Source organism: Aedes albopictus, chromosome 2, assembly GCF_035046485.1.
Source record: "Aedes albopictus strain Foshan chromosome 2, AalbF5, whole genome shotgun sequence".
Classification (NCBI taxonomy): domain Eukaryota; kingdom Metazoa; phylum Arthropoda; class Insecta; order Diptera; family Culicidae; genus Aedes; species Aedes albopictus.
Genome location: NC_085137.1, coordinates 113,172,702 through 113,197,635, shown reverse-complemented (window position 1 = coordinate 113,197,635; position 24,934 = coordinate 113,172,702). Strand labels below are relative to the sequence as shown.

At 41.6% G+C, this 24,934-nt stretch overlaps 5 protein-coding genes across 7 annotated transcripts; 3 read left to right on the top strand and 2 right to left on the bottom strand.

The window, feature by feature from the left end:
• The first annotated feature begins 1,282 nt into the window (after positions 1 to 1,282).
• Positions 1,283 to 2,790, top strand: LOC109419871 (secretion-regulating guanine nucleotide exchange factor). Its single transcript, XM_062850265.1, has 3 exons — positions 1,283 to 1,434; positions 1,492 to 2,474; positions 2,543 to 2,790. Exons 1-3 carry the CDS (start codon positions 1,423 to 1,425, stop codon positions 2,628 to 2,630), a joined length of 1,083 nt encoding a protein of 360 aa, XP_062706249.1. The 5' UTR covers positions 1,283 to 1,422; the 3' UTR covers positions 2,631 to 2,790.
• A 5,986-nt stretch (positions 2,791 to 8,776) lies between these two features.
• Positions 8,777 to 15,707, top strand: LOC109420597 (CBY1-interacting BAR domain-containing protein homolog). 3 transcript variants are annotated; one of them, XM_062850264.1, is made up of 4 exons: positions 8,777 to 9,962; positions 10,498 to 10,530; positions 10,597 to 10,884; positions 10,945 to 11,139. In XM_062850264.1, the coding sequence occupies exons 1-4, from the start codon at positions 9,297 to 9,299 to the stop codon at positions 11,122 to 11,124; spliced, it is 1,167 nt and encodes a 388-aa protein (XP_062706248.1). In that variant the 5' UTR covers positions 8,777 to 9,296; the 3' UTR covers positions 11,125 to 11,139. The 3 variants fall into 3 exon arrangements, 1 of the variants encoding a protein (XP_062706248.1); XR_009997465.1 differs by adding an exon at positions 15,370 to 15,707 and having other exon boundaries at positions 8,781 to 9,962; positions 10,597 to 11,085; XR_009997466.1 differs by lacking the exon at positions 10,498 to 10,530 and adding an exon at positions 15,370 to 15,707 and having other exon boundaries at positions 8,781 to 9,962; positions 10,597 to 11,085.
• On the bottom strand, positions 15,518 to 16,484 carry LOC115255129 (heat shock factor-binding protein 1). The gene is made up of 2 exons (XM_029853002.2): positions 16,158 to 16,484; positions 15,518 to 16,093 (listed from the first exon to the last, which is right to left on the bottom strand). Exons 1-2 carry the CDS (start codon positions 16,254 to 16,256, stop codon positions 15,938 to 15,940), a joined length of 255 nt encoding a protein of 84 aa, XP_029708862.1. The 5' UTR covers positions 16,257 to 16,484; the 3' UTR covers positions 15,518 to 15,937.
• Positions 16,485 to 17,134: 650 nt separating this feature from the next.
• Positions 17,135 to 19,910, top strand: LOC115255130 (protein-associating with the carboxyl-terminal domain of ezrin-like). The gene is made up of 2 exons (XM_029853003.2): positions 17,135 to 18,442; positions 18,818 to 19,910. The coding sequence occupies exons 1-2, from the start codon at positions 17,306 to 17,308 to the stop codon at positions 19,745 to 19,747; spliced, it is 2,067 nt and encodes a 688-aa protein (XP_029708863.1). The 5' UTR covers positions 17,135 to 17,305; the 3' UTR covers positions 19,748 to 19,910.
• A 3,782-nt stretch (positions 19,911 to 23,692) lies between these two features.
• LOC115255131 (heat shock factor-binding protein 1-like) lies at positions 23,693 to 24,659 on the bottom strand. Its single transcript, XM_029853004.2, has 2 exons — positions 24,333 to 24,659; positions 23,693 to 24,268 (listed from the first exon to the last, which is right to left on the bottom strand). The coding sequence occupies exons 1-2, from the start codon at positions 24,429 to 24,431 to the stop codon at positions 24,113 to 24,115; spliced, it is 255 nt and encodes an 84-aa protein (XP_029708864.1). The 5' UTR covers positions 24,432 to 24,659; the 3' UTR covers positions 23,693 to 24,112.
• Between the last annotated feature and the right edge of the window lie 275 nt (positions 24,660 to 24,934).

Genomic DNA, 24,934 nt, shown 5'->3' with positions numbered 1-24,934 from the left:
GAAAATCATCATTCCTACCAAAACAAAACCACGATACAAGTTCAGCGATATGCATGTATTGGTAAAACTAGCTTTGTACCTGCTACACCGCGCTCAAACTGGGTGTAGCATTTTCTTGCACCGGTGCCAATCGGGTGTCAAAACAGAACAGTACCTGCGAATAAACGAACGGTGTCGGTGCAAGTTTGCTACACCCGGTGGCAAAGCGGTGCAGGCGGTGCAAATAAACGAGTTCGACATAAGTCCATGTAAACAAGCTCGCTGAACTGTCAGTGCACGGCTTCGTGACGTCATCTTGCAGTATTCTATAGGGCACTGCATTGTTTTGATTTTGTATGGGATTTTGACGTTTCTTGGCCTTGTTGTTTACAAAATTTCTGTAAGAGTGAAAGAGAAGGAGAGAATTTCATGCAGTGCCCTATCCACTTATCCGCGAGCGGTAATGGCGGCGGCGGGCACAAATAACCGATTCGAATTTTGACGTTTCTTGGGGATCGCAATCGGTTGGCGCCACCAAACGGTGGGTGAAGGGGTGAGGAGGAGAATGAAACTGTTTTGACTTTCCCCCACGAAACGTCAAAATCCGAACCGGTTGGATATTGCTTATCCAGAGAAATCTTCCAACCTGGCGGAGTGAAGATGACAAAGAAGACCTGTTCCGCAAACGTCAAACTGCTGCACACTTCAAAAAGTATGCACACAACCTTGAAACAAAAATAAATAATTGAAAATCTCAATTGTGTTTAATGGCGTACAGCTGCATACTAAAGTGTTAAAACTACACCTAAAATAGTTTAGAAATAAGTTACATGTTGTGGCAGCAATTGCGATTACATAAACCATAAATGAAACAATTTTCATTATTTTTTAATTTTATGGCAACCAAGTGAGTGAGAGCTTTTTAGCGTGAACCGAGCACTTTTGACGTTTGCGGAACGACTGCGGCGATCGAAACCACCGCAACCCCGTTGGATTTTTTCTATTTTACCGCAGTATGCCCGCCGCCGCCATTACCGCTCGCGGATAAGTGGATAGAGCACTGCATGAAATTATCTCCTTCTCTTTCACTCTTACAGAAATTTTGTAAACAACAAGGCCAAGAAACGTCAAAATTCCATACAAAATCAAAACAGTGCGGTGCCCTATGGAGCCCGACCAATGTGCGTTGGTCAAAATGTTAGCAAATGTAGAAAATTTCCGGGTTTTCACGAATCCCGGTTTCAGTTTCCATCCACGCCCGTTGCGTGAAATATTTCATAACCGTGTTTTGATTCCCTTGTGGGTGGTGCACCACCCACGGGGGGTTGGGTGATTCAAATCAAAATCAAAACAAACATTGCCTGCGAGATCCGCAAAAATGATAGCTTTTTAAAATCGATAAAAAATAACACAATAAACTATTTTTTAAAACTGTAAATCATCATGCATTGTTGGGTAAGTATACTGCAAAATATTACGAAGTAAAAATTATCAAACACCCATCGCTTCCAGGGCGCCAACAGCCACGGGCAGCTGGGCCTTGGCTTCAGTTCAGAAATGTGCGAATCCCCCCAACGGGTGGAGTCGCTCCCGTTCGATCCGAGCCGTATAGGCGCTATCAGTGCCGGCGGAGGTCACACGCTCGTGGTGCTCGAACCGACCGGTGAGGTTTATTGTACCGGGTGGAACAACCGAGGCCAGCTTGGGCTCGGCCATCTGGATGATGTGTGCCATTTCACGCTGATGGGACGGTTCGGATTCGAAGCGATTGCTTGTGGATGGGATGTTTCTGGGGGTGTTTCGCACGAAGGAGAATTGTTTATGTGGGGATCGAACGTGTGGCATCAGGTAGCGGACAAAGGCGTGAAATGTGTTACTGTTCCGACGAAGGTGGATTTACCTCATGGCGCGAAGGCGAAAAAGGTCTGCTTTGGACTAAGACATACTTGCGTACTGACGGAACAGGGTAAAGTTTTAATATTTGGAAAGGCCAAATGGCTGAAGGAAGGAGGAGAAAAGATCAGATTGAAGGTGTTGCACGGAGGATTGGATTTTTTCGAGTTGGAATTCCCGGAGCCCGTTATAGATGTGGCTAGTGGAGAAAACCATCTGGTTGTTCTGCTAGACAGGCAAAGGATTGCTTGCGTAGGGGACAATAAATTTGGGCAGAGTCCTGAGACCATTATAGATTGCTGTATACAAGGCCAACAGCATGCGGCTGTAAAACAATTGGAATCGGGGTGGTCCCATTCGGGATTTCTGATGACCGATGGACGAGTTTACCTATGGGGTAGGAACAATTACGGGCAGTTGGGCGTGGCAGCGACTGATCAGGACGGCAACAATGGGCGGACGATGATGTTGGACATCGAAAGCGAGGTGATTAAATTTTGCTTGGGTTCACAGCACGGGATAGCCCTAACGGTTGAAGAAACCGTTTATACGTGGGGTTGGAACGAACACGGTAATTGCGGAACGGGAGGCGTCGAGAATGTGTAAGTTCTTTTGTTTTACTAAATTAGAGTATCTTTGTGTTTTATTAGTTTATTTTGTCGCCTTGTAGGAGATCACCGACTAGAATTGAGGGGATGCCGAACGTCAAAGACATAGCCGCTGGTGCTGGATTTTGTTGGGCATTAAAGAAGCTGTGATGAAGCATTTGCAAGGTTTTTATGGCCCCCAGAACACGGGGTCAAATATTTGACGAGGAATGAACTTAAGAGTAAACATCTGTTTGACACTAATGAAAATTCGATCGGTTCGAACCAGCTATTTGAGCATTGATTTGTTTTAGGTAAAATATTTGACCTAGTACATATACCAGTATCGTATTACCACCGACGAACCGACGTGACAGCTAGAACAAATAAATTCAAATTTGTTGTCCGCGACGCGATGATGAAAAATAGCCGAACACTATCGCCACCTCTATAACGGCTCGCGATGATTTGATAGCTCGACACTGAACCCCCGTGTGTTCATATAGGAAACGGTTCGCGTCTGCGCTGATTTGACAGAAGCGATCGCTCGCTTCGGTGGTCGACCGTTAAATTTGGGGGGGGGACACTTTTGAATCGCCACTGTCACGTCGGTTCGTCGGTGGTATTACCACGTAGAAAGCGATTGGTTGGGGAAGGGTGCGAAATAGAATTATCTATGGCTTCTTTAGACAAGGTCCAACTAACTTTGTCCACCACATCCAGTGAAGAAGAAATTGTTAAGTATTTTTTATATAAAACGCATTGTGTTCTTATCGAAAGAAACTGTTTCATTGACAAAACAAAATATGCCTAATATGGTATGTGGGAAGGGGCAAGATGGGCCAAATCCGCTCTTGACCATTATACTACCATGCTACTGTGACTCGTATCGGGGTAAGAATTCTCGACAAATGAAGGGACACGCCGTGTAAATTAAATAGAGTGTCACCTCATGCGAATCGAGATTTCGTATCTATAAAATTCGTTATGTTTGTATCGGAGGTAAAAAAAAGATAATAATTTTATTTTCACTAGAGACATAGTTAGAACGCCGTCAGTACAACGCTCTACTATATAATTAGCTTACAGCTTGAAGTGCCATTTTGTGCAGAACTATTGGCGAGACTGTTTTGAGAAATAACTCTAATATTTGTTTTGCCGTTCTAAGCCCATAACATAACATGGGACAATTATGCATAGAACGGCAGTGTAGGAACTTCAACTGAAAGTTTGTAGAATATGCAAAACCAACGGGGTGAACATGAATTAAGAACCAAAAAGAAGTGACTGGAATTAAGTGATGTCACGGTATAAGTTTTAACAAACAAAATCTTAGACACCATATTTAATGGCCTGTTTTAGTTAACGCCCTTACCCTTGCCAGGAAAAAAAATGTAAAATTCAAAACAGTAAGCTACAATCTAAATATTTGTCGCTTTTCGAATTGTAATATGCTACAATAAAAAAATGGAAAGAAAAATTATCTCAGAAAATATATTCACAAAAAAAACTACCCCACAAAATTTGGTTTGGTGGATTTCGTTATGCTGTCGAAATTCGCTCCGGAGGTAAAAAACGGATCATAATTTGTGCTAGAGGACCTAGGTAAAATACCGTAAGTTCAAAGCGCACGTATATAATTACCTTACCGATTGAAGAAAAATCAGTTTGTGACCATCCCCCAGTGTGTAAAGGTTCCTTATTAGAATATTGTCGCTATGATGATGGGGGCCAAGTGCTCTACTTTCAATAAAAAAGATAAAAAATCACCTGAATCCAAAGTGCCAAATCCGCAAAAACCAATCGAACAGTACTACAGCGCCGATATTCAACATCTGCTTCCCAACGTGCAGTATTCTCGTCCGCTGTACAGATTCAGCAACGGTAATCATGCTGCTCCGGTTGACCTAAACGCCCGTATCTTAGACGTTCGCGACGTCGAGGACGATTTACGCATGGAAAGCATGCTTCTGAGGCAGAACCGGAACATCCCTCTAGGAAGGAGCTCAACGCCAGATCCACCGTACTGCTACCACTGTGATCACCAGCATCGCGAAAGGTGTTGCCTCCACAGAGATGATAAGCTGGATGATGTCAACCGCTATTCGACATGGACAGAGGATTTCAGAAAGACACCGGGCAGGCCGCAAGACGTAAAGTGTATTCCAGAAGCAGTATCGTACAACTCTTCGCCACACTGGTTTCCTCGCTATACTTCGACCAATCCGAACCGAGCCGAAGGCCTTGCGCCAAGAGGCCCACAGAGCTCAGCTGCCACGGCAAACATTCCGCCGTCCACATCAACGGTACATTACAGCGACAAGCAGAATCCAGAGCTTTCAGAACAGACGCCTTATCAACAGTACGCATCGGAATTACGTCAGATGGAAGATATGGACCTAATGTCACTAATTATGTACAACCGTGACAATCCTTACCTTACCAAGGAAAATCTGATTAGAATGCTCACTGTGGGACTACAGTACAGAATGCAGAACATCTACAACGGACCTGTGTACATGCAACAGAACAATATTTCGGCCTATTCGAATCTCAACCCATATATGGACCCACCACAGTATGGTATGGATGCATCATCCCATCATGGACTTCAATCACACCTCCCACCGAATCCGGCGGCCCAAGTGCACTCCGGCGGGTTTTCGTTGCCGATATGGGTGAAGTTAGGCAACCACCAGAATAAAATTGAACAATCTACCTTATCTGAACAACCGGAAAAGCCATCACCAAATCGCAAGAGATGTGCTCGGAAGCTATATCAGTTCAATGAGGAATCAGAACATAAGCAGAAGCAACAGGTAAAGCAGGTGGACCAAAGCAGCATCGTACGCGTTGGCGAAGGTGGTCAATAGAGTAGTTCAAGGCTTTTACTAATGATGTCAGAAAGCTGAAATCTTAGAAGGTCTCTTTCCGGTATTGACCAGTCGCTTGAAGTCGTCATGTTTGTTTCGGAAAATGAATGAATCTAACGGATACAGCGCAACTTCTCATCAAGAAACGCAACGTGGTAATCTTTTCTCATACATAAATATTGGTTATGCTTACTTGCATATTTCATACTGTTATGGTAATTGTCGTCCTTAGTTCGTTCGACCGAAAATATTAAGGGATTTTTAAATTTCTTGCTTTTTGGGGGCAATTATCGTTCTAGTGGATAACTATTCTTCTAGTATGCGCAAAAAATAGACGATCATAAAAATAAATTGTACGAAATTTAAGAGGCATATTTATGTTCTTTTTCATACTCCGAAAATCTGATAAATGTCAACAAGCTCGGGACATGTTTAAATGCATTCAAGTTAAAGCAGCAAAACAAGAGACCCTGTGGTAAGGTTAAATCGCACACCGATTTAACGGTCAATACCAAAATTTGACCGTCGGCCAATATCCCACCCGTGCCACTTTCATAGATTTTGCTCAAGTTTTGATGTTTGCACACTATCGCCACCGTTTTTCGTAAGAAGGATCCTGCAGATCCTCCGAAATTTTAGCTTAAAACGTGATCATCGACCCACAGCCACAACAACTTCTTGTGTGCGTGTTGTTACCACTCACATAAACCGGTTCGATAGCCGAGTGGTAGCGTACGCGCCTAGTGATCTCAAAGTTCTTGGTTCGAATCCGGTTGGTAAAATTTAAAACATTAATCTGTTGAATTGAAACGAAAGTCCTAGTCCTACTACTTACTTACTAGGGCTGCAAAACGGAACTCCGTCTGCACAAATTTTTAGTGGCATTGTGTATTTAAATTGGGTTTTTAAATTTTGAAAAATGTAATGATTTTTTGATTTTATACGAAAGAGCACATTTTTCTCAGCCACTATGATTTTTTTCAGATTTTTAGAACTTTGTTTTGATACCTAAAATCAATTTCAAAGAGATTTTTTGAAATCACCTTTTGACAGGTGGGCAACTGTTTGACAGCTCCGCCCAGTACAAACTGCGACGAGGGGTGATTCGACAAATCGCTCTCATACAAACTTCAAATTGATTTTTAAATAGGTTCCCGGGCTCCAAAATCCATGAAAATTTGGATTTCGGCTTAGTTTGACATGCAGATTCAGAATATCGAATTATCTCAACACCGTTAAAGAAGCCAATTGACCCTGAAAAATAGTAATTTCAACCGAATGCCGTCTTTCAGTGTACTTGAAGCTACTCAAAAGAATCATGGTATTTTGCGCTTGAAACAAAATTCTTTAAGAAACCCTCCTATTCGCGACGTCTCTAGTCTGCGTCTGTAGTGTTTCTATTGAGCCATAACAAAATCCTCTCTTGCCCTCTTCTCTACTACTACTGTTGTGGAGCCCTACTGTCACCCACTTGTAAAAGTCTAAATGTTTAGCACCAAATATACCAACCCATATCAATTTTGGAAATTTATCATACTCGCTGTTTTCTTGCTTTTCAAGGTTTTTCTTCACAGGCTTTGAATACCGACTCACCACTAGGTATAAGAAATCTCAGTTTAATTTTCAACATTTATTTATTTATTTATTGAATTATTTCAACGAACCTTGTTGGTTTAATTGAAAACTTATTACCTAATTTGACACAAAATAACAGCAACAAAAAAAGCAATGTGATTCATAACACAAACATCAAATACTTTCGTTTACAAAAACAATTCTCAACTAAATTTGACATAAAGCATCAGGTTATATTGAATTCTTCTCCTATTTTCACTTATTGAATTACTATGTCAGAGGTCTCCACACTAAACATCGGTTTTCAAACTCTCGGAACTTTACTCCTATCGGCCATGTCGTAGGTTTCATGGCAATGCATTTCAAATTAGAATCTAGCGTTATTTTGAATGACACATAATCTAGCTCATCATTTGCTAAACCTCTCGGTATGAGTTTTCTGACCTTAACTTTGCTTGTATCATCAATTTCTAGACTACTTCTTACGAGCCTTTGAACATCCTCTTCCGTGGTACGGCACTCTATGTTCGTTAGAAAAAGGGAGAATGTATTGTCAGTACCAGATGTATCGGGAATACTAGCAACACCACCAAGAGAATTATTTACATTCAATTCATCACATACACAAGGCTTCATTCCATCTAATAAATCATCACGAGATACTGATGCATTAGGAGTTGATTGAATTCGCTGGTGGATCGTATCATATTGCAGTTGCGGTTTGATACTATGCGATGCAAGTGTAGCGAGCCTTCCGAAAATTTCCGACACAGCTGTTTTTAGTTCGGCAATATCTGTTTCCACTGTTGATTGAGCACATGAGACATCGTTACCGACGGGCTCGTCGTTGCAGGTATCTCGCGTTGAACAATAATTCGCCAAACAGCTATCACACATCCGAAGGATGTTTTTCGAAAACAGAGCAGCAACGGTTGTATCGGTCAATCCCACACAGGCAGCGTGATATCGTTGAGCACACTTCCCTTCGCATATTGTATATCGCTCCTTCTTACGATCGATAGTGTGAGAGCATTCGTTGCAGTAAATCTCACTCATCGCTGTGACCCACGAGCTATTGACAAATGGCCGTAAAATCTGCTACTGCTACGTTCTTCTTTTGGCCGATAGTATCACTTTTTGGCGTTGCAACTGCACAATTTCGACAACACTAGTCGAAATAATGTACTATTCTTCGATAACTAAGTCACCAGCAATATTGCGAATCAACTAACAGTAGTAATATCGATACAAACAGCGGAGCTTAACGAGCGACAGTCGACGCAATATAACGACACATTGAAGATCATACTTGCATACACTGAAGTTTTTTTTTACGACGGTAATGGTCCCGCGTAAAAAAAAACCGCGTAAAAAAAACCGCGTTATTTCAAGACCCGTCGTAAAAAAAACCGCGTTATTTCAAGACCCGTCGTAAAAAAAAAACCGCGTTATTTCAAAAAACGTCGTAAAAAAAGTCAAGTCACGTTAGATGTGGTGCTGACTATTTTACGCGTGTTTTTGAAAAAACGCGGATTTTTTTTACGACGGTTTTTGAAATAACGCGGTTTTTTTTACGACGGGTCTTGAAATAACGCGGTTTTTTTAGGACGGACCGCGTAAAAAAACCGCGTAAAAAAAACCGCGTAAAAAAAAACTTCAGTGTACTCTTCTCCTCTTTCTTCCTGAACTCGACTCACGATTTTGTTTTGTCTGACTTTATTCACAGAGAACTTTAACTTTAAACTTTACTCTAAAAACATATTTTAAGAAATATTCTGCATTAAAACTTTGATTGGATAATTTATTCAACTTCTTACTGCGTTTTACAACACTTTTCATTAGCTTTATATTTTAACAATCTTCTTGGCTCGGTGATCCGGTTGATTTTCTCTCCGCTTCAAGATCTCGAAAAAGTTTTAAATCTCAAAAAGCGTAAAACGCTACAAATGGATGTATAAATAGCCTAGAATGTTTCGGAAAAAATGTCGATTACCAAGAAATGATCCGACCAAGGATTCCGACGCAGAATTCATAGAACACTAAACTGAGGAGTAGGCTTTATCCCAGTTGGAATGTTATAAACAGAAATATGAGTTCTAAGGGTTACGTCAGTTTGCCTGTGATAGATACCTGTTGAATGTTAATCTTTGGATTACTTGGATACGCTACACGCTACCACCCTACCACTCACTACCTCTCACCTCATCTCACTACTATCCTTGCATTTTGTTTCTTACCACGTTTCCTAGCAACCAAGGGTACAAACAAACCTTATTCAACTTGTAACTAATATCTATCAAAAACCCTTTCGATTCAGTAAAGATTTCACAATTTCTAAGATTAAAATACAGTTCAATTCTACCATAAAGTGCCTACTTCAGCAAAAAACATGTTACGAAGTGCCAACACCGGCACCATCCTGTGTGAAGAACAGTCAAAGTTTATCCTAGACCGAATCAGCACCGTCGAGAAGCACTTCAGCGAACTTTGCGGGGCGTTCGCCGATTTCACCCGGAAGGTTGCTCGCCTGCGGGACAAATCGGACGAGCTGGCCCACGTGACGCAGGACTATTCCTCGTCGGAAAAGTACAACAAAACGCTGGCCAGCGGACTGTCCAGCCTGTCGAAAGCCATCACGCTGATTGGAGACTTTCAGGATCTGGAGGTGAAACGGCTGGAGAATAGGATCGTTTCGGAGCTGTCGCAGTACGAGGTTGTGTGCAAGCACTGCAAGGAAAGCGTCAAGGATGCCATCATGGCGCGGGACAAAGAGCTGGCCAAGCGGAAACAACTGGATCAGGCCAGGGCACGGAACGCGAGGGGCAAAAAGACGGCCAAGGACGCGGAGCTGATCAAGTCGAACTTGGAGGTGTCGAAGAGTTTGAAGGAAATGGAGGAGATTGTGGGCAAGTTCGAACGGCAGAAGTTGATTGATTTCAAGAGCTTGCTGCTGGATTTCGTGATGATTGAGCTCAAGTTTCATACCAACGCGGTGGAGGTGCTTTCTGCAACGTATCAGGACATTTCCGACATAGACGAGAACAAGGACTATCAGGTGAGCGAGGATGGGTTTGTTCATTTCGCGTGAGTCACGTGCGAACGTGAAAAGTCTCCGGTCAGATGACCTGATTCAAAATTATCTCCACACATTCCATAGGAAATATGTTGAGATAAAAAATACTATTGAATATCCTAGAACTCGTACTATTTTCAAAGAGAATGCTGGTACATGTGCTATGGTACATTTATCTTGGAATGTATTCCATACTGTGCGATCCGATAGCCATCGAATATTCTATTGTATATGAATACCACAAGTTTGTTCCAGATAGGTATTTTATCAGATCCCAGTACACAGGGTTAAATATTTGTCCAATGCTCAAACATCTTGTTTGACTCGATCGAATTTTCATTAGTGTCAAACAGATGTTTAATCTTTTGTTCATTCCTTGTCAAATATTTGACCCTGTGCACTGGAGGCCTTAGAGCTCGGGAAACACAATGGAAATCGTTTTACAAATTTACAGTTTTATTTATTGTGTATTTGGGAATCTAAATTTATATATTCTTACTAATTTGCTTGCCTCAAGGGAGTTCACAAGGAAATCAAAAGACAGAACAGGGTAATAACTCATTTAAACTTCTATACATTGTTTATAATCAATAGAATCCTAATGCCTCTATCACAGCAATTCAAGAAATTCCTCCAACAAGACGAACTATCCGACCGCTACTTCCTGCAACGCATCAAATCCCAATCGATGGGAGCACTGAGTTCGATGTTCGCGGCCAGCACCAGCGGAGCAAACCGGAAGCACAAAAGCCTTAGCTCCAATTCGCTCAATTCTTCCCAAGAGCAAGAACCGTCACCGGAAGCGGAAGCCCCATTGGATCCCATGCAACTGTTGGCTGTGAAGCGGAAAGGTCATCATCTCGGAGCGACGGTCGATGCGACTAGGCGATCGGTGGAGTCATTGGTAAGATGAAATCCGTGTAAGATAAAAGGACTACTTTCAAACTTCTATTAATGAAACTAGGATTCGCTGAAGCGGGATCACTCGGAGGATTCTAAAAGTACCACAGAAGATAGCGATGACGACAGTGACGACGACGAGAGCGATACCGGAACGGAATTTGACGAGAAAGCCGCTCCGAAATCGTCTACAACAGCGACAAAGGTTGATTCTAAGTTTACCCTAATTAAGCTTAAAGATTAAACATTTAATCGAGGTTTTACGCTTTCTGCCTTGTGTAAAACTTTGTAACGGTCATATCAAAGTATGTAGTTATGCTCCCGTTGCGTGGCGCCAGCGTCCCATCACTTTCATTGTTGTGTTGTCATTTTTGTTTCCAGTGCTCGCCGTTTTTGGCCGTTTGGCGCTCGTATCGTTTTGTGGGCTAGTGTATTTTAACGATTAACACTGCCATCGTGTGGTCAAATCGACTTTTTTATGTGGGGCAGTCTCCGTTGGTGGCGTTGAGGTACACTTAAATCCTTTACACACGATTTCGATGTATTTTTGTTCGAGCTTATACGTCTGTTCTCTGTGGTTTTACGTAATGCAACTTCCAACAACGGTGATGAATGTGGCATATATTATAATATTACCATCAAGATTTACCATAATTGTAAAAATCTATTTGTTACGCTTGGTTTTGAGAGCCCCAAGTCCTTTTTTACATAGGTTTTGAAAGCTTTCTTCTTTTACCTTCGTTATCTAAGGAACCCCTAAATTCTAAATGCTTTCTCGATATCGGATACAACTTTGGATGAAATAGTTACAGTGTACTTTCCCGATTGATAGGCATGTTAGATGACATGACGAGGCATGTTAGCCAGATTGACATCACAGCTTTGCACGGAACTCTTTTGGGAACTAGGAATTCTTTCGAAATTTGTTCAAAAATTTACTTGGAAATCTGTCCAGAATTCATTTCGAAATCCTCCGGAGGATTTTTCCCAAAATTCTTTCCAAGATTTTTCCTAGGATTCCTCCGGGGTCTCCTCCTTGGATTTTTATCGCAATTCCTTCTTTAAAATTTTTCATAGTTTCTCACAGAAGTCTTCCCACGATTTCTCTTGGAGTCCTTTAAGTTCCTTTAAGTTTTCTGATTTCTTTGAAAGTTTCACCAAACATTCCAAGATTTTTGTTTCGTATTTGCTCCCAGAGTTCTGAGATTGCTAAGAGTTGTTACTGGGATTTCTACCAGAGTTTGTCTCAGGATTTCTGCCGAAATTTTCCACAGGGTTTCTGCAGAAGTATCTTTCGGGAAATCTTCCAGAGGTGTTCCCGATATACTTCCAGAGTTTCTTGTTGGATTCCTTCAGGAGATCTTTCCAAAATTTATTCAAAGTTCCTTCAGAAATTTCTGTTAATGATTTTCCGACAAACTTAACAACAATTGCTATTTTGTAGAATTTCTGAAGAATATTGCAGAATTTCCTCGCGAGATTTCGCCCGAAGTTCATCATGGGATTTCTCTTAAAAGTTTTCATTGTTCCTGAAATTTCCATGATATTTCCTTCCACGATGACTCCTCCATTTTATTTGCGTTGTTGTATTTTTGTCTTTCGAAGGTCCTTTCCAAATCAAAAAAAAAAAACTCCGCAAAAATATTAGAAGAAAATCCAGGTTAAATGTTTAAAACTTGTTTTATTCTGGGAGCAAGAAACTTCAAAAGGAATCTCACGAGAACCTCTAATAAATATCGTGGGAGAAGCTCTTGAAGACATCCTAGGAGAAACACTAAGAAGAAAGCTTACGAAAATGTATGGTAAAAATACAGGGGGAAGTGCGTGAGAAATCCCGCGAAGGACTCAGAGAGCAATAGAGGTAACAACACTAGAAGAAATCCCGAGTGGAGCTCCCGCAGAAAATTCATCAATAAATCCTGAATCTTTGGAGAAATTCTAGTAAAAGTCCCAGAAACAGCTCTGGGTGTTAAATTACAAAACAAAATTTTCCAGGTTTTTCCAGGGGAGAATATTAAAAGTTATAAACTAAATCTCAATTCAGCGACTCGGTGGATTTTTTAACAATAAATCTTGCACATTTTCCCTTAAGATTTATACTGAATGTTTGAGGATTTTTCGATATAGTCCATGAAAAATATTAGTTATAAAAAAACACCTGGAATAATGCTTGCAACTCTGGGAATTCCAGGAAGTATTCTGGGAATAATCCCGAGAAATTTTGTAAAAAAAAAGTAATCTCAGGAGAATCACTATGCAAGAAATCTTACAAACAACTAAATAGGATGCAAAGTCAGGAAATATTTCTAAAAGAAACCATGGGAAGAACTCCACGAGCATTATCAGCAATAGCTCCTGCAGAAATACCAAAAGAGCCAAAAGAGAAAATCTTAGGAGAAAGTCCAGAAATTCTCTGAGAGACTTCCATGGATCAACAAGTAATCTTCTGAGTAAACCGGAAGAAACTATGTACAAGAGAGATCTCAAGTGAAACTAAGAAAACCTCGCGAGAATCTTTAGGCAAATATCTCGACAGAAGCTTCTGTCGAACAAACTGTAGAAGAAAAACCTATGAAAATTCCATGAAAAAACTACAGGAGAAAATTCGGAAGAATTTTTTGAAGGTATTCCTTAAGAAATCCTTGGGGGGACTCCAGTAGAAATTCCTGGAATAACTGCTGTAGAAAAACTGAGAGAAATCCCGGAAAGATCTCCTGGAGAAGTCCTAAGAGAAACGCCGATAAGAATCGATAGAAACTCTCTGAGAAATTCCGCGACAACATCTAAGAGATATTCTGGTAGAAATTCCTGTGAAGATCTCGGGAAGGAATTCTACGAAAATATATTGAGTGAAAACAAAGAAAGAACTCCGGAAAAATCCACGAAGGACTCCGGGAGCAATTCCGGAAACCGAAAAAAATGCCAGTAAAAATCTGTCGAAATATAGGAATCCTGGAAGATTCTCAGGGGAAAATCCCGGAAAGAATTGTTCAAAGCATGGAAAAATGGCGGTAGGAATCCGAGAAGAATTCAAAAAGGAATATAAAAAAAGGAATAAAAATGGCGTCAGAAATACGGAAGGAAATTTGCGAAAAATCCTGAAAGGTATTCCAAGAGGTATTTTTAATGAAGTTTCAGCAAGAAACTTTGACAGATTTTCAAGAAAAAAATCTTATAGAGGAATTTTTAGATGGGGTTTTACTTCCATATTTATTCATGTCTAGGAACCATCCTCTTGTTCCTCTTGCACGGTTATCCATGCAGATTCTTTATTGATTAATTTCGCTTTTCGAATAATCATCCAGAGGAATCTTCAGGTCTCACAAAACCATGAGCTTCCAGTAAGAACCCTCGGGGCACGAGAAAAATAAATGTTTTTTTGGGTTGTGCTACTTTTCCCCAAATGCCGGTTCCCCGAATGTCGTTTCCCCGAACGCCGATTCCCCGAATGCCGTTTCCCCGAATGGCACTTTTCCCCGAATGACCCATTTCCCCGAATCACACCCTTCTTTATTTTATAGGCTTTTCTTTCAAGCTCTATTGCTCCTCAGACATGCTAAAACACTTCTGATTGAAGAATGGTAATATGGCTCCTTCTTTCCATTGGTGCTCGTTCTTTCTAGAACCAAAATTGACCCTAACGACTTGTCAAATTGTGATTGGTTAACTTTTTGAACAACCTAGTCAACAGGATCACGAACATTTTGTGGCAAGTGATCATTTCGAACAAAAATGTAATGTATATTCTTTTCGGGGAAACGGGTCTTTCGGGGAACTGGGTTTCGGGGAAACGGGCCATTCGGGGAACAGGCATTCGGGGAAACGACATTCGGGGAACCGACATTCGGGGAAAAGTAGCACAATCGTTTTTTTGAATATATTGCCTGAGTATTTCAGGCTTATTCCTGTCGAATAAAATTCCCAGAATATTCCCACTTTTTCTTGGTAGTAGACACCCAGAAAATTCTGTAGAAACTCTAGCAAAAAAAATCAAAATGAGAGCTCCTGAGGAAATCCCGAGACGAGCACCGGAAGAAATCGCGAAAATTTATGATAATCGTGAGGAATCCAGAGAGGAATTCCGCCATAACATCTGAGAAATATCCCCAGGAAAACTCCAGTAGAGATCCCGGGTGATATCTTACGAATTATTAGATCCCTGAAAAAAAAACAACAATAACGATAACTTTTCACATGAGTTGGTTCACTTGCGGTCTTCGACAAAGTTGTTTGACATATACAAAGTTAGGTACCTACAAAATACCAAAGGCTGCATCAATTGAACGCTTTAAGCGCCACCTAGCGGCAAACTAGAGTTGACTCAAAAGACACGGATGCGTTCAATGCTTCCAAAGCCTTGTAAGAACCTTAGGTGTGATGCTATGATAGTTTTATGATAAAGAAGATTCAAATAAGGATTGCATAAAGATTAAGATTAAGTAAATAATATAATGAACAATCATTCCTATCCCTACATCTTTGCTTGCAGACTAGTCAAGATTCCCCGAAGAAAGCCCATATCGATCAAACTAACCCCCACCTCAGCAAGACAACTTTCGTTATTAAATCAATCAACGGAATCGTTCGGAACATGAAGCTTTGAGGCGAGACGCACCCCGCGAAGGCGCCTCCCCGAGTTGGAGTGTTATTACTGCGTGTTTCTATATTATTAAATTTGTATCCTTGATTTTTGGCTTACTTCGTACCGATTGTTTGTTTGTCGGATCTCTTCCTCCCGTTTCCTCCCATGTTATAAAGGTGATTGCAATAACAAATAATGTGGATGAATTTTGTCGATAATGCCATGACTCCCTATCAAACCCCAATCCGGTGCGGAAAAACTTGGTTTTCCCCGCAGATATGACACACTTCCAGTCCAGACGACATTCAGACGCGGGACGAGAAGAAAACTTAATCCCCGGAACTATATAAATCATGCGCTTGTAATAAATCTAAACGTAAACCTAAGAATAGGCGGATTGCAGATCACTTCTCCATCAGCAGCACACATTGTACCTTTTTTTTATCTCTGTTGGGGATTCTTATCTCCGTGGTCCTCACTTCTCGGCGCCTTCGACGCCGGCTTGCTGCATCAGGTCGGCAATGCTCTTCTCGAGGTCATCTATCCTAGTGCCCATGTCGTCGATACGGGAAATGATCTGGTCCGACATGGTCTGGAACTTGTCCTGCACGTTCTGGAGGAGATTCTGAACCTGGAAACGGAAATGCAGGCTGTAATGGAACCGAGAAAATGCGACCAAAGCTCTAGGTACTCACATAGATGGTCAGCTCTTGCATGTTTTTCGGATCGACATTGCTGCCAAGGGAATAGTTTTGCTCAGCGTCGCTGTCGATTTCCGCCTTCATCTCGGCCATTGTTTAGCTTCGGGGAAAATGCTTCTTTGGATAGCGGAGTAAACAAGGGCCAATATGCGTCAACGTCACTGATTTTGTTAGTGAATCGCAAAATTTCTGATGGGCTCCTCCTAGTTTTCACACTACACACACTCTTGTCTTGCTTCGTGGAATGCTGATGAAGGAATAAAGGACTTTTGGAACTGAGGAACAGCCCAGGATCGCACTTTGTAATCCTTTTTTGTTAGTTTGTGGCCAGGTTTGTGGTTGTGGGGGAGGAAAACGTCAACATAAAAATCTGACGTGTGTTGAAGAGTTGGATTCTGTAGTTCATAATTTGAAATCTAACACGTTACATGCGTTACCAAGGTTTATTGTGCGTTACAGCGTTTCTACACACTAGAAGTTCTCATGTAAATGATTTTTGATACCTATTTACACGAACAAGAAAGCATGTTATTTGCAAAAAAAAAAATCCTTTATTTGATTAAATTGCAATGGTTATTGTAATTTTATAAAATAAAAAGATATTCTGCTGGTTTACAATTTGTATCAGATCTGGAGCAACATTTGAAAAGGGCATACAAGCATTGGTAAACAATGACTTCACACGTCGCCCCTGAGCCCCCCTCAGCTTATTCACAAAAACTAAGACCGTTATCAGATAGAGCAAACATCGATCTTTCGGATAACGGTGTTTATTTGCGTGGGCGGGCTGCTGTTATGCCCTACGGAGCGTTTTAAAAAAAAGACACAAGACCTCTTGGGCCCTTTTCAAATGTTGCTCCAGAGATGCCCTCAACATTTCTCTGCGTGCAAAAATCACGACAGACAGAGTTACTTAATTTTTGAAATATTTCAATCGCAAATTTATTGACAGCTAGTGCATCGAAATGCACTTTTGTCAGTCGTGTTTTCGGGTGGTGCGGTGCATTTTGTTGTTCCAGTTTCGTCCTGCGAAAAAAAGTTTTATCAGCACGTAATAATCATTCAAAATCAATCTGAATCAGTTTATTTTCGATATCAAGTTCCTCGCAAAAGTGTGGTGCACGAAATGACCTGCTAAGAGCATGGGAAACGATCAATCGCAACAGCTGAAGGGGCTGGAGATCAGTCGCAAGGCCATTCAGGTGACGGACTATTGGTCACTGTACAATGGTGAAATCCCCACGGAATCGACTGTGTCGGTCATTTCGATATTCCAAGGCGAGACGTTGGTGACGGGGCAATTTTGGACCAACCAAAATCCGCTGGAGCGCGCGATCCGGAATTTGAAGATTTACCGGCATCCGAACATTCTGAAGTACATCGCGTCATGGAACAAGGGATCGCTGAAGATGCTGGCCACGGAACGGTGCCGCCCGTTGGCCACTTGCCTGAACGTGACCAGTGACGTGCAGATCTGCTTGGGGTTGAGGAATATTTTGTGTGCGTTGATCTTTCTTATGGAGCAGGCCAATGTGCGGCACCTGAGTATCAGTATATCTTCCATCTACGTGACCGAGGATGGAGCCTGGAGGTTGGCGGGATTTGAACATCTGTGGTCGGGGAAGGAGTTCAATATGACTCTGCTGGAAAAGTCTCAGCCCTATCGCTATCCCAAGGCGATCGATCCGGACGAGCTTAAAAACAAAAGCCAGGGAGTGGAACAATACGCGTTCGCCGTGATGTGCGAGGAAATTCTACACAATAAAAACGATAGCAACATTCCCGCCGTGGAGGATTTCAAAGCCTATTGTGCCACCCATCTGAAGCATGCGAATGTTTCCATGCGCCCGAAGTTGTCCGCAATTCTGCTTCATCCGTTGTTCAATCACGACTTTATCTTGATACATTCCTTCCTGACGGAACTGCCCCTCAAAAGCCCGCAAGCCAAGATGGAATTCTTCACCGGTCTTGTGGACCGGTTGCGGACGTTCGACCCCGAGACGGTCGCCGAGCAAATGGGATCGCTTTTGCTTTCCCGGATAGTCCTCCTGGACACAACCGCCCAGCTTTGCGTTACCCCGTACATTATGCGGCCGAAGGCGGACGATCTGTCGTCCGGTCTGTTTGCGACGAGAATCTTCTCGGCGTACATTATTCCCAAAATACAGCAGGTCTTCTGCGTGCAGGATGCTCAAATCAGGCTCACACTGCTGGAGCATTTCCCGGACTACGTGCCATACTTCAGCAAAGAGGATCTCAAGGAGCAAATTCTACCGCAGGTAAGTTGCAATGGACAATTAGCTTGGGCCTTTTTACTCAAGAGAGGCTTTCATTATGATTGATTATTGCTCTAAGGGTTGGCGCCAGATCGATAGAATATATAATTATATGAAACCATGTCTTTGATTTGAAGAAATTCTACATCTAGATATACTCATTCTTTCGGGTCTCGGGAACTTTATGTTATCACCACGAAAAGGGCCTACTATATCTCTACCTGAGGGAAAATAAAGCAAGTCTAAAATTGGGATAGGGATCGATGGGGACAGGTAGGCTAATAAGGATTACTCTGGAAAAGGGTACTAACACATGAGATTATGGGTTCAAACAGCTCCCTGTAAAGGTAAATGATATTTATTTTTCTTTTATTCCAGTTACTCCTGGGTATCAAGGACACCAACGATGTGCTGGTAGCGAAGACCCTGCTTTGCTTAGCAGACGTGGTTCCCATTTTGGGATCGGCCGTGGTGATAGGAGGCAACCGAAGCAAAATCTTCGCGGACGGCCGACCACAAGGAGTTCCTGATCAAAGTCACCCCTGGAGCGGGGTACGATCCATAACACCCGTAATCGGATCCGGAGAATTTCTTTCCGGAAGCCCCATTCCCGGACATGGAGGTGCAACTCTGATCGATCCCGAAGAAAATTTTTCATCAATTGTCCACGGTGGGGAGTTCAACCATATGCCGGAACGGCCATCTCCGGAAGGGGAAGATCCCTGTCCAACCAACAGCGACGTCGAACTGGAGGTGGACGAGTGGAGCGACTGGGAAAATGATGTCAACGAACGCACCACAACTCACCATATCAACGTGGGACAGCAGGGAGAAGCAGTTAAGCCGGAAGCAAGTACAACCACTGCCAACACGGCGAGCGATTCCGCTGGGGAACAGGCCGCCTCGTCATCTAGTCGTGCAGTTCAGGATGAGTCCAGTAGAGTGAAACGTTCCGCTTCGTTGCAAGCAGAGAGTATAGAAACATTGGATATTAAAACTCAACCTATGAAAAAAGTCGAAGCTTCAGCGACGGAGGAGGAAATGGATTTCTTCAAGGATATGGAACCCGTCATACAGAAGGCCAACGTGTTGCTTATAAACGACGGTGATGATACGGAGAGTAGCGAAAGTGTGCCGTTGACTGTCGTGGAAGCACCAGCATCCGTGCGATCTAAAGGGGTGCTGAAGATCGCGGATGAACAGGAGCAGCCGTTGGTTAAGGTCGACTGCAGCCGCTTCGACATCAAAGTGGAGGACTTGGAGGTCAACGAAGACGGTTGGGGTGATGAGGAGGAGAGCGAATGGTAAGTAGGATGAGCTTTTTCATTAACGTATTAGTTACGTAGTTATGGGTTATGTGCTAAATGGTAGAGATTTTTTGAGTTTAATCATACCTGTGTTGAATGTTTAGAACTGACGTTATGCCACTTTTACCTGGGTCAATAAAATTGTGAAACAATGTGAGCTGGAACAGGGTAGCCAGATTGACATCACAGCTTTGCACGGAACTCTTTTGGGAACTAGGAATTCTTTCGAAATTTGTTCAAAAATTTACTTGGAAATCTGTCCAGAATTCATTTCGAAATCCTCCGGAGGATTTTTCCCAAAATTCTTTCCAAGATTTTTCCTAGGATTCCTCCGGGGTCTCCTCCTTGGATTTTTATCGCAATTCCTTCTTTAAAATTTTTCATAGTTTCTCACAGAAGTCTTCCCACGATTTCTCTTGGAGTCCTTTAAGTTCCTTTAAGTTTTCTGATTTCTTTGAAAGTTTCACCAAACATTCCAAGATTTTTGTTTCGTATTTGCTCCCAGAGTTCTGAGATTGCTAAGAGTTGTTACTGGGATTTCTACCAGAGTTTGTCTCAGGATTTCTGCCGAAATTTTCCACAGGGTTTCTGCAGAAGTATCTTTCGGGAAATCTTCCAGAGGTGTTCCCGATATACTTCCAGAGTTTCTTGTTGGATTCCTTCAGGAGATCTTTCCAAAATTTATTCAAAGTTCCTTCAGAAATTTCTGTTAATGATTTTCCGACAAACTTAACAACAATTGCTATTTTGTAGAATTTCTGAAGAATATTGCAGAATTTCCTCGCGAGATTTCGCCCGAAGTTCATCATGGGATTTCTCTTAAAAGTTTTCATTGTTCCTGAAATTTCCATGATATTTCCTTCCACGATGACTCCTCCATTTTATTTGCGTTGTTGTATTTTTGTCTTTCGAAGGTCCTTTCCAAATCAAAAAAAAAAAACTCCGCAAAAATATTAGAAGAAAATCCAGGTTAAATGTTTAAAACTTGTTTTATTCTGGGAGCAAGAAACTTCAAAAGGAATCTCACGAGAACCTCTAATAAATATCGTGGGAGAAGCTCTTGAAGACATCCTAGGAGAAACACTAAGAAGAAAGCTTACGAAAATGTATGGTAAAAATACAGGGGGAAGTGCGTGAGAAATCCCGCGAAGGACTCAGAGAGCAATAGAGGTAACAACACTAGAAGAAATCCCGAGTGGAGCTCCCGCAGAAAATTCATCAATAAATCCTGAATCTTTGGAGAAATTCTAGTAAAAGTCCCAGAAACAGCTCTGGGTGTTAAATTACAAAACAAAATTTTCCAGGTTTTTCCAGGGGAGAATATTAAAAGTTATAAACTAAATCTCAATTCAGCGACTCGGTGGATTTTTTAACAATAAATCTTGCACATTTTCCCTTAAGATTTATACTGAATGTTTGAGGATTTTTCGATATAGTCCATGAAAAATATTAGTTATAAAAAAACACCTGGAATAATGCTTGCAACTCTGGGAATTCCAGGAAGTATTCTGGGAATAATCCCGAGAAATTTTGTAAAAAAAAAGTAATCTCAGGAGAATCACTATGCAAGAAATCTTACAAACAACTAAATAGGATGCAAAGTCAGGAAATATTTCTAAAAGAAACCATGGGAAGAACTCCACGAGCATTATCAGCAATAGCTCCTGCAGAAATACCAAAAGAGCCAAAAGAGAAAATCTTAGGAGAAAGTCCAGAAATTCTCTGAGAGACTTCCATGGATCAACAAGTAATCTTCTGAGTAAACCGGAAGAAACTATGTACAAGAGAGATCTCAAGTGAAACTAAGAAAACCTCGCGAGAATCTTTAGGCAAATATCTCGACAGAAGCTTCTGTCGAACAAACTGTAGAAGAAAAACCTATGAAAATTCCATGAAAAAACTACAGGAGAAAATTCGGAAGAATTTTTTGAAGGTATTCCTTAAGAAATCCTTGGGGGGACTCCAGTAGAAATTCCTGGAATAACTGCTGTAGAAAAACTGAGAGAAATCCCGGAAAGATCTCCTGGAGAAGTCCTAAGAGAAACGCCGATAAGAATCGATAGAAACTCTCTGAGAAATTCCGCGACAACATCTAAGAGATATTCTGGTAGAAATTCCTGTGAAGATCTCGGGAAGGAATTCTACGAAAATATATTGAGTGAAAACAAAGAAAGAACTCCGGAAAAATCCACGAAGGACTCCGGGAGCAATTCCGGAAACCGAAAAAAATGCCAGTAAAAATCTGTCGAAATATAGGAATCCTGGAAGATTCTCAGGGGAAAATCCCGGAAAGAATTGTTCAAAGCATGGAAAAATGGCGGTAGGAATCCGAGAAGAATTCAAAAAGGAATATAAAAAAAGGAATAAAAATGGCGTCAGAAATACGGAAGGAAATTTGCGAAAAATCCTGAAAGGTATTCCAAGAGGTATTTTTAATGAAGTTTCAGCAAGAAACTTTGACAGATTTTCAAGAAAAAAATCTTATAGAGGAATTTTTAGATGGGGTTTTACTTCCATATTTATTCATGTCTAGGAACCATCCTCTTGTTCCTCTTGCACGGTTATCCATGCAGATTCTTTATTGATTAATTTCGCTTTTCGAATAATCATCCAGAGGAATCTTCAGGTCTCACAAAACCATGAGCTTCCAGTAAGAACCCTCGGGGCACGAGAAAAATAAATGTTTTTTTGGGTTGTGCTACTTTTCCCCAAATGCCGGTTCCCCGAATGTCGTTTCCCCGAACGCCGATTCCCCGAATGCCGTTTCCCCGAATGGCACTTTTCCCCGAATGACCCATTTCCCCGAATCACACCCTTCTTTATTTTATAGGCTTTTCTTTCAAGCTCTATTGCTCCTCAGACATGCTAAAACACTTCTGATTGAAGAATGGTAATATGGCTCCTTCTTTCCATTGGTGCTCGTTCTTTCTAGAACCAAAATTGACCCTAACGACTTGTCAAATTGTGATTGGTTAACTTTTTGAACAACCTAGTCAACAGGATCACGAACATTTTGTGGCAAGTGATCATTTCGAACAAAAATGTAATGTATATTCTTTTCGGGGAAACGGGTCTTTCGGGGAACTGGGTTTCGGGGAAACGGGCCATTCGGGGAACAGGCATTCGGGGAAACGACATTCGGGGAACCGACATTCGGGGAAAAGTAGCACAATCGTTTTTTTGAATATATTGCCTGAGTATTTCAGGCTTATTCCTGTCGAATAAAATTCCCAGAATATTCCCACTTTTTCTTGGTAGTAGACACCCAGAAAATTCTGTAGAAACTCTAGCAAAAAAAATCAAAATGAGAGCTCCTGAGGAAATCCCGAGACGAGCACCGGAAGAAATCGCGAAAATTTATGATAATCGTGAGGAATCCAGAGAGGAATTCCGCCATAACATCTGAGAAATATCCCCAGGAAAACTCCAGTAGAGATCCCGGGTGATATCTTACGAATTATTAGATCCCTGAAAAAAAAACAACAATAACGATAACTTTTCACATGAGTTGGTTCACTTGCGGTCTTCGACAAAGTTGTTTGACATATACAAAGTTAGGTACCTACAAAATACCAAAGGCTGCATCAATTGAACGCTTTAAGCGCCACCTAGCGGCAAACTAGAGTTGACTCAAAAGACACGGATGCGTTCAATGCTTCCAAAGCCTTGTAAGAACCTTAGGTGTGATGCTATGATAGTTTTATGATAAAGAAGATTCAAATAAGGATTGCATAAAGATTAAGATTAAGTAAATAATATAATGAACAATCATTCCTATCCCTACATCTTTGCTTGCAGACTAGTCAAGATTCCCCGAAGAAAGCCCATATCGATCAAACTAACCCCCACCTCAGCAAGACAACTTTCGTTATTAAATCAATCAACGGAATCGTTCGGAACATGAAGCTTTGAGGCGAGACGCACCCCGCGAAGGCGCCTCCCCGAGTTGGAGTGTTATTACTGCGTGTTTCTATATTATTAAATTTGTATCCTTGATTTTTGGCTTACTTCGTACCGATTGTTTGTTTGTCGGATCTCTTCCTCCCGTTTCCTCCCATGTTATAAAGGTGATTGCAATAACAAATAATGTGGATGAATTTTGTCGATAATGCCATGACTCCCTATCAAACCCCAATCCGGTGCGGAAAAACTTGGTTTTCCCCGCAGATATGACACACTTCCAGTCCAGACGACATTCAGACGCGGGACGAGAAGAAAACTTAATCCCCGGAACTATATAAATCATGCGCTTGTAATAAATCTAAACGTAAACCTAAGAATAGGCGGATTGCAGATCACTTCTCCATCAGCAGCACACATTGTACCTTTTTTTTATCTCTGTTGGGGATTCTTATCTCCGTGGTCCTCACTTCTCGGCGCCTTCGACGCCGGCTTGCTGCATCAGGTCGGCAATGCTCTTCTCGAGGTCATCTATCCTAGTGCCCATGTCGTCGATACGGGAAATGATCTGGTCCGACATGGTCTGGAACTTGTCCTGCACGTTCTGGAGGAGATTCTGAACCTGGAAACGGAAATGCAGGCTGTAATGGAACCGAGAAAATGCGACCAAAGCTCTAGGTACTCACATAGATGGTCAGCTCTTGCATGTTTTTCGGATCGACATTGCTGCCAAGGGAATAGTTTTGCTCAGCGTCGCTGTCGATTTCCGCCTTCATCTCGGCCATTGTTTAGCTTCGGGGAAAATGCTTCTTTGGATAGCGGAGTAAACAAGGGCCAATATGCGTCAACGTCACTGATTTTGTTAGTGAATCGCAAAATTTCTGATGGGCTCCTCCTAGTTTTCACACTACACACACTCTTGTCTTGCTTCGTGGAATGCTGATGAAGGAATAAAGGACTTTTGGAACTGAGGAACAGCCCAGGATCGCACTTTGTAATCCTTTTTTGTTAGTTTGTGGCCAGGTTTGTGGTTGTGGGGGAGGAAAACGTCAACATAAAAATCTGACGTGTGTTGAAGAGTTGGATTCTGTAGTTCATAATTTGAAATCTAACACGTTACATGCGTTACCAAGGTTTATTGTGCGTTACAGCGTTTCTACACACTAGAAGTTCTCATGTAAATGATTTTTGATACCTATTTACACGAACAAGAAAGCATGTTATTTGCAAAAAAAAAAATCCTTTATTTGATTAAATTGCAATGGTTATTGTAATTTTATAAAATAAA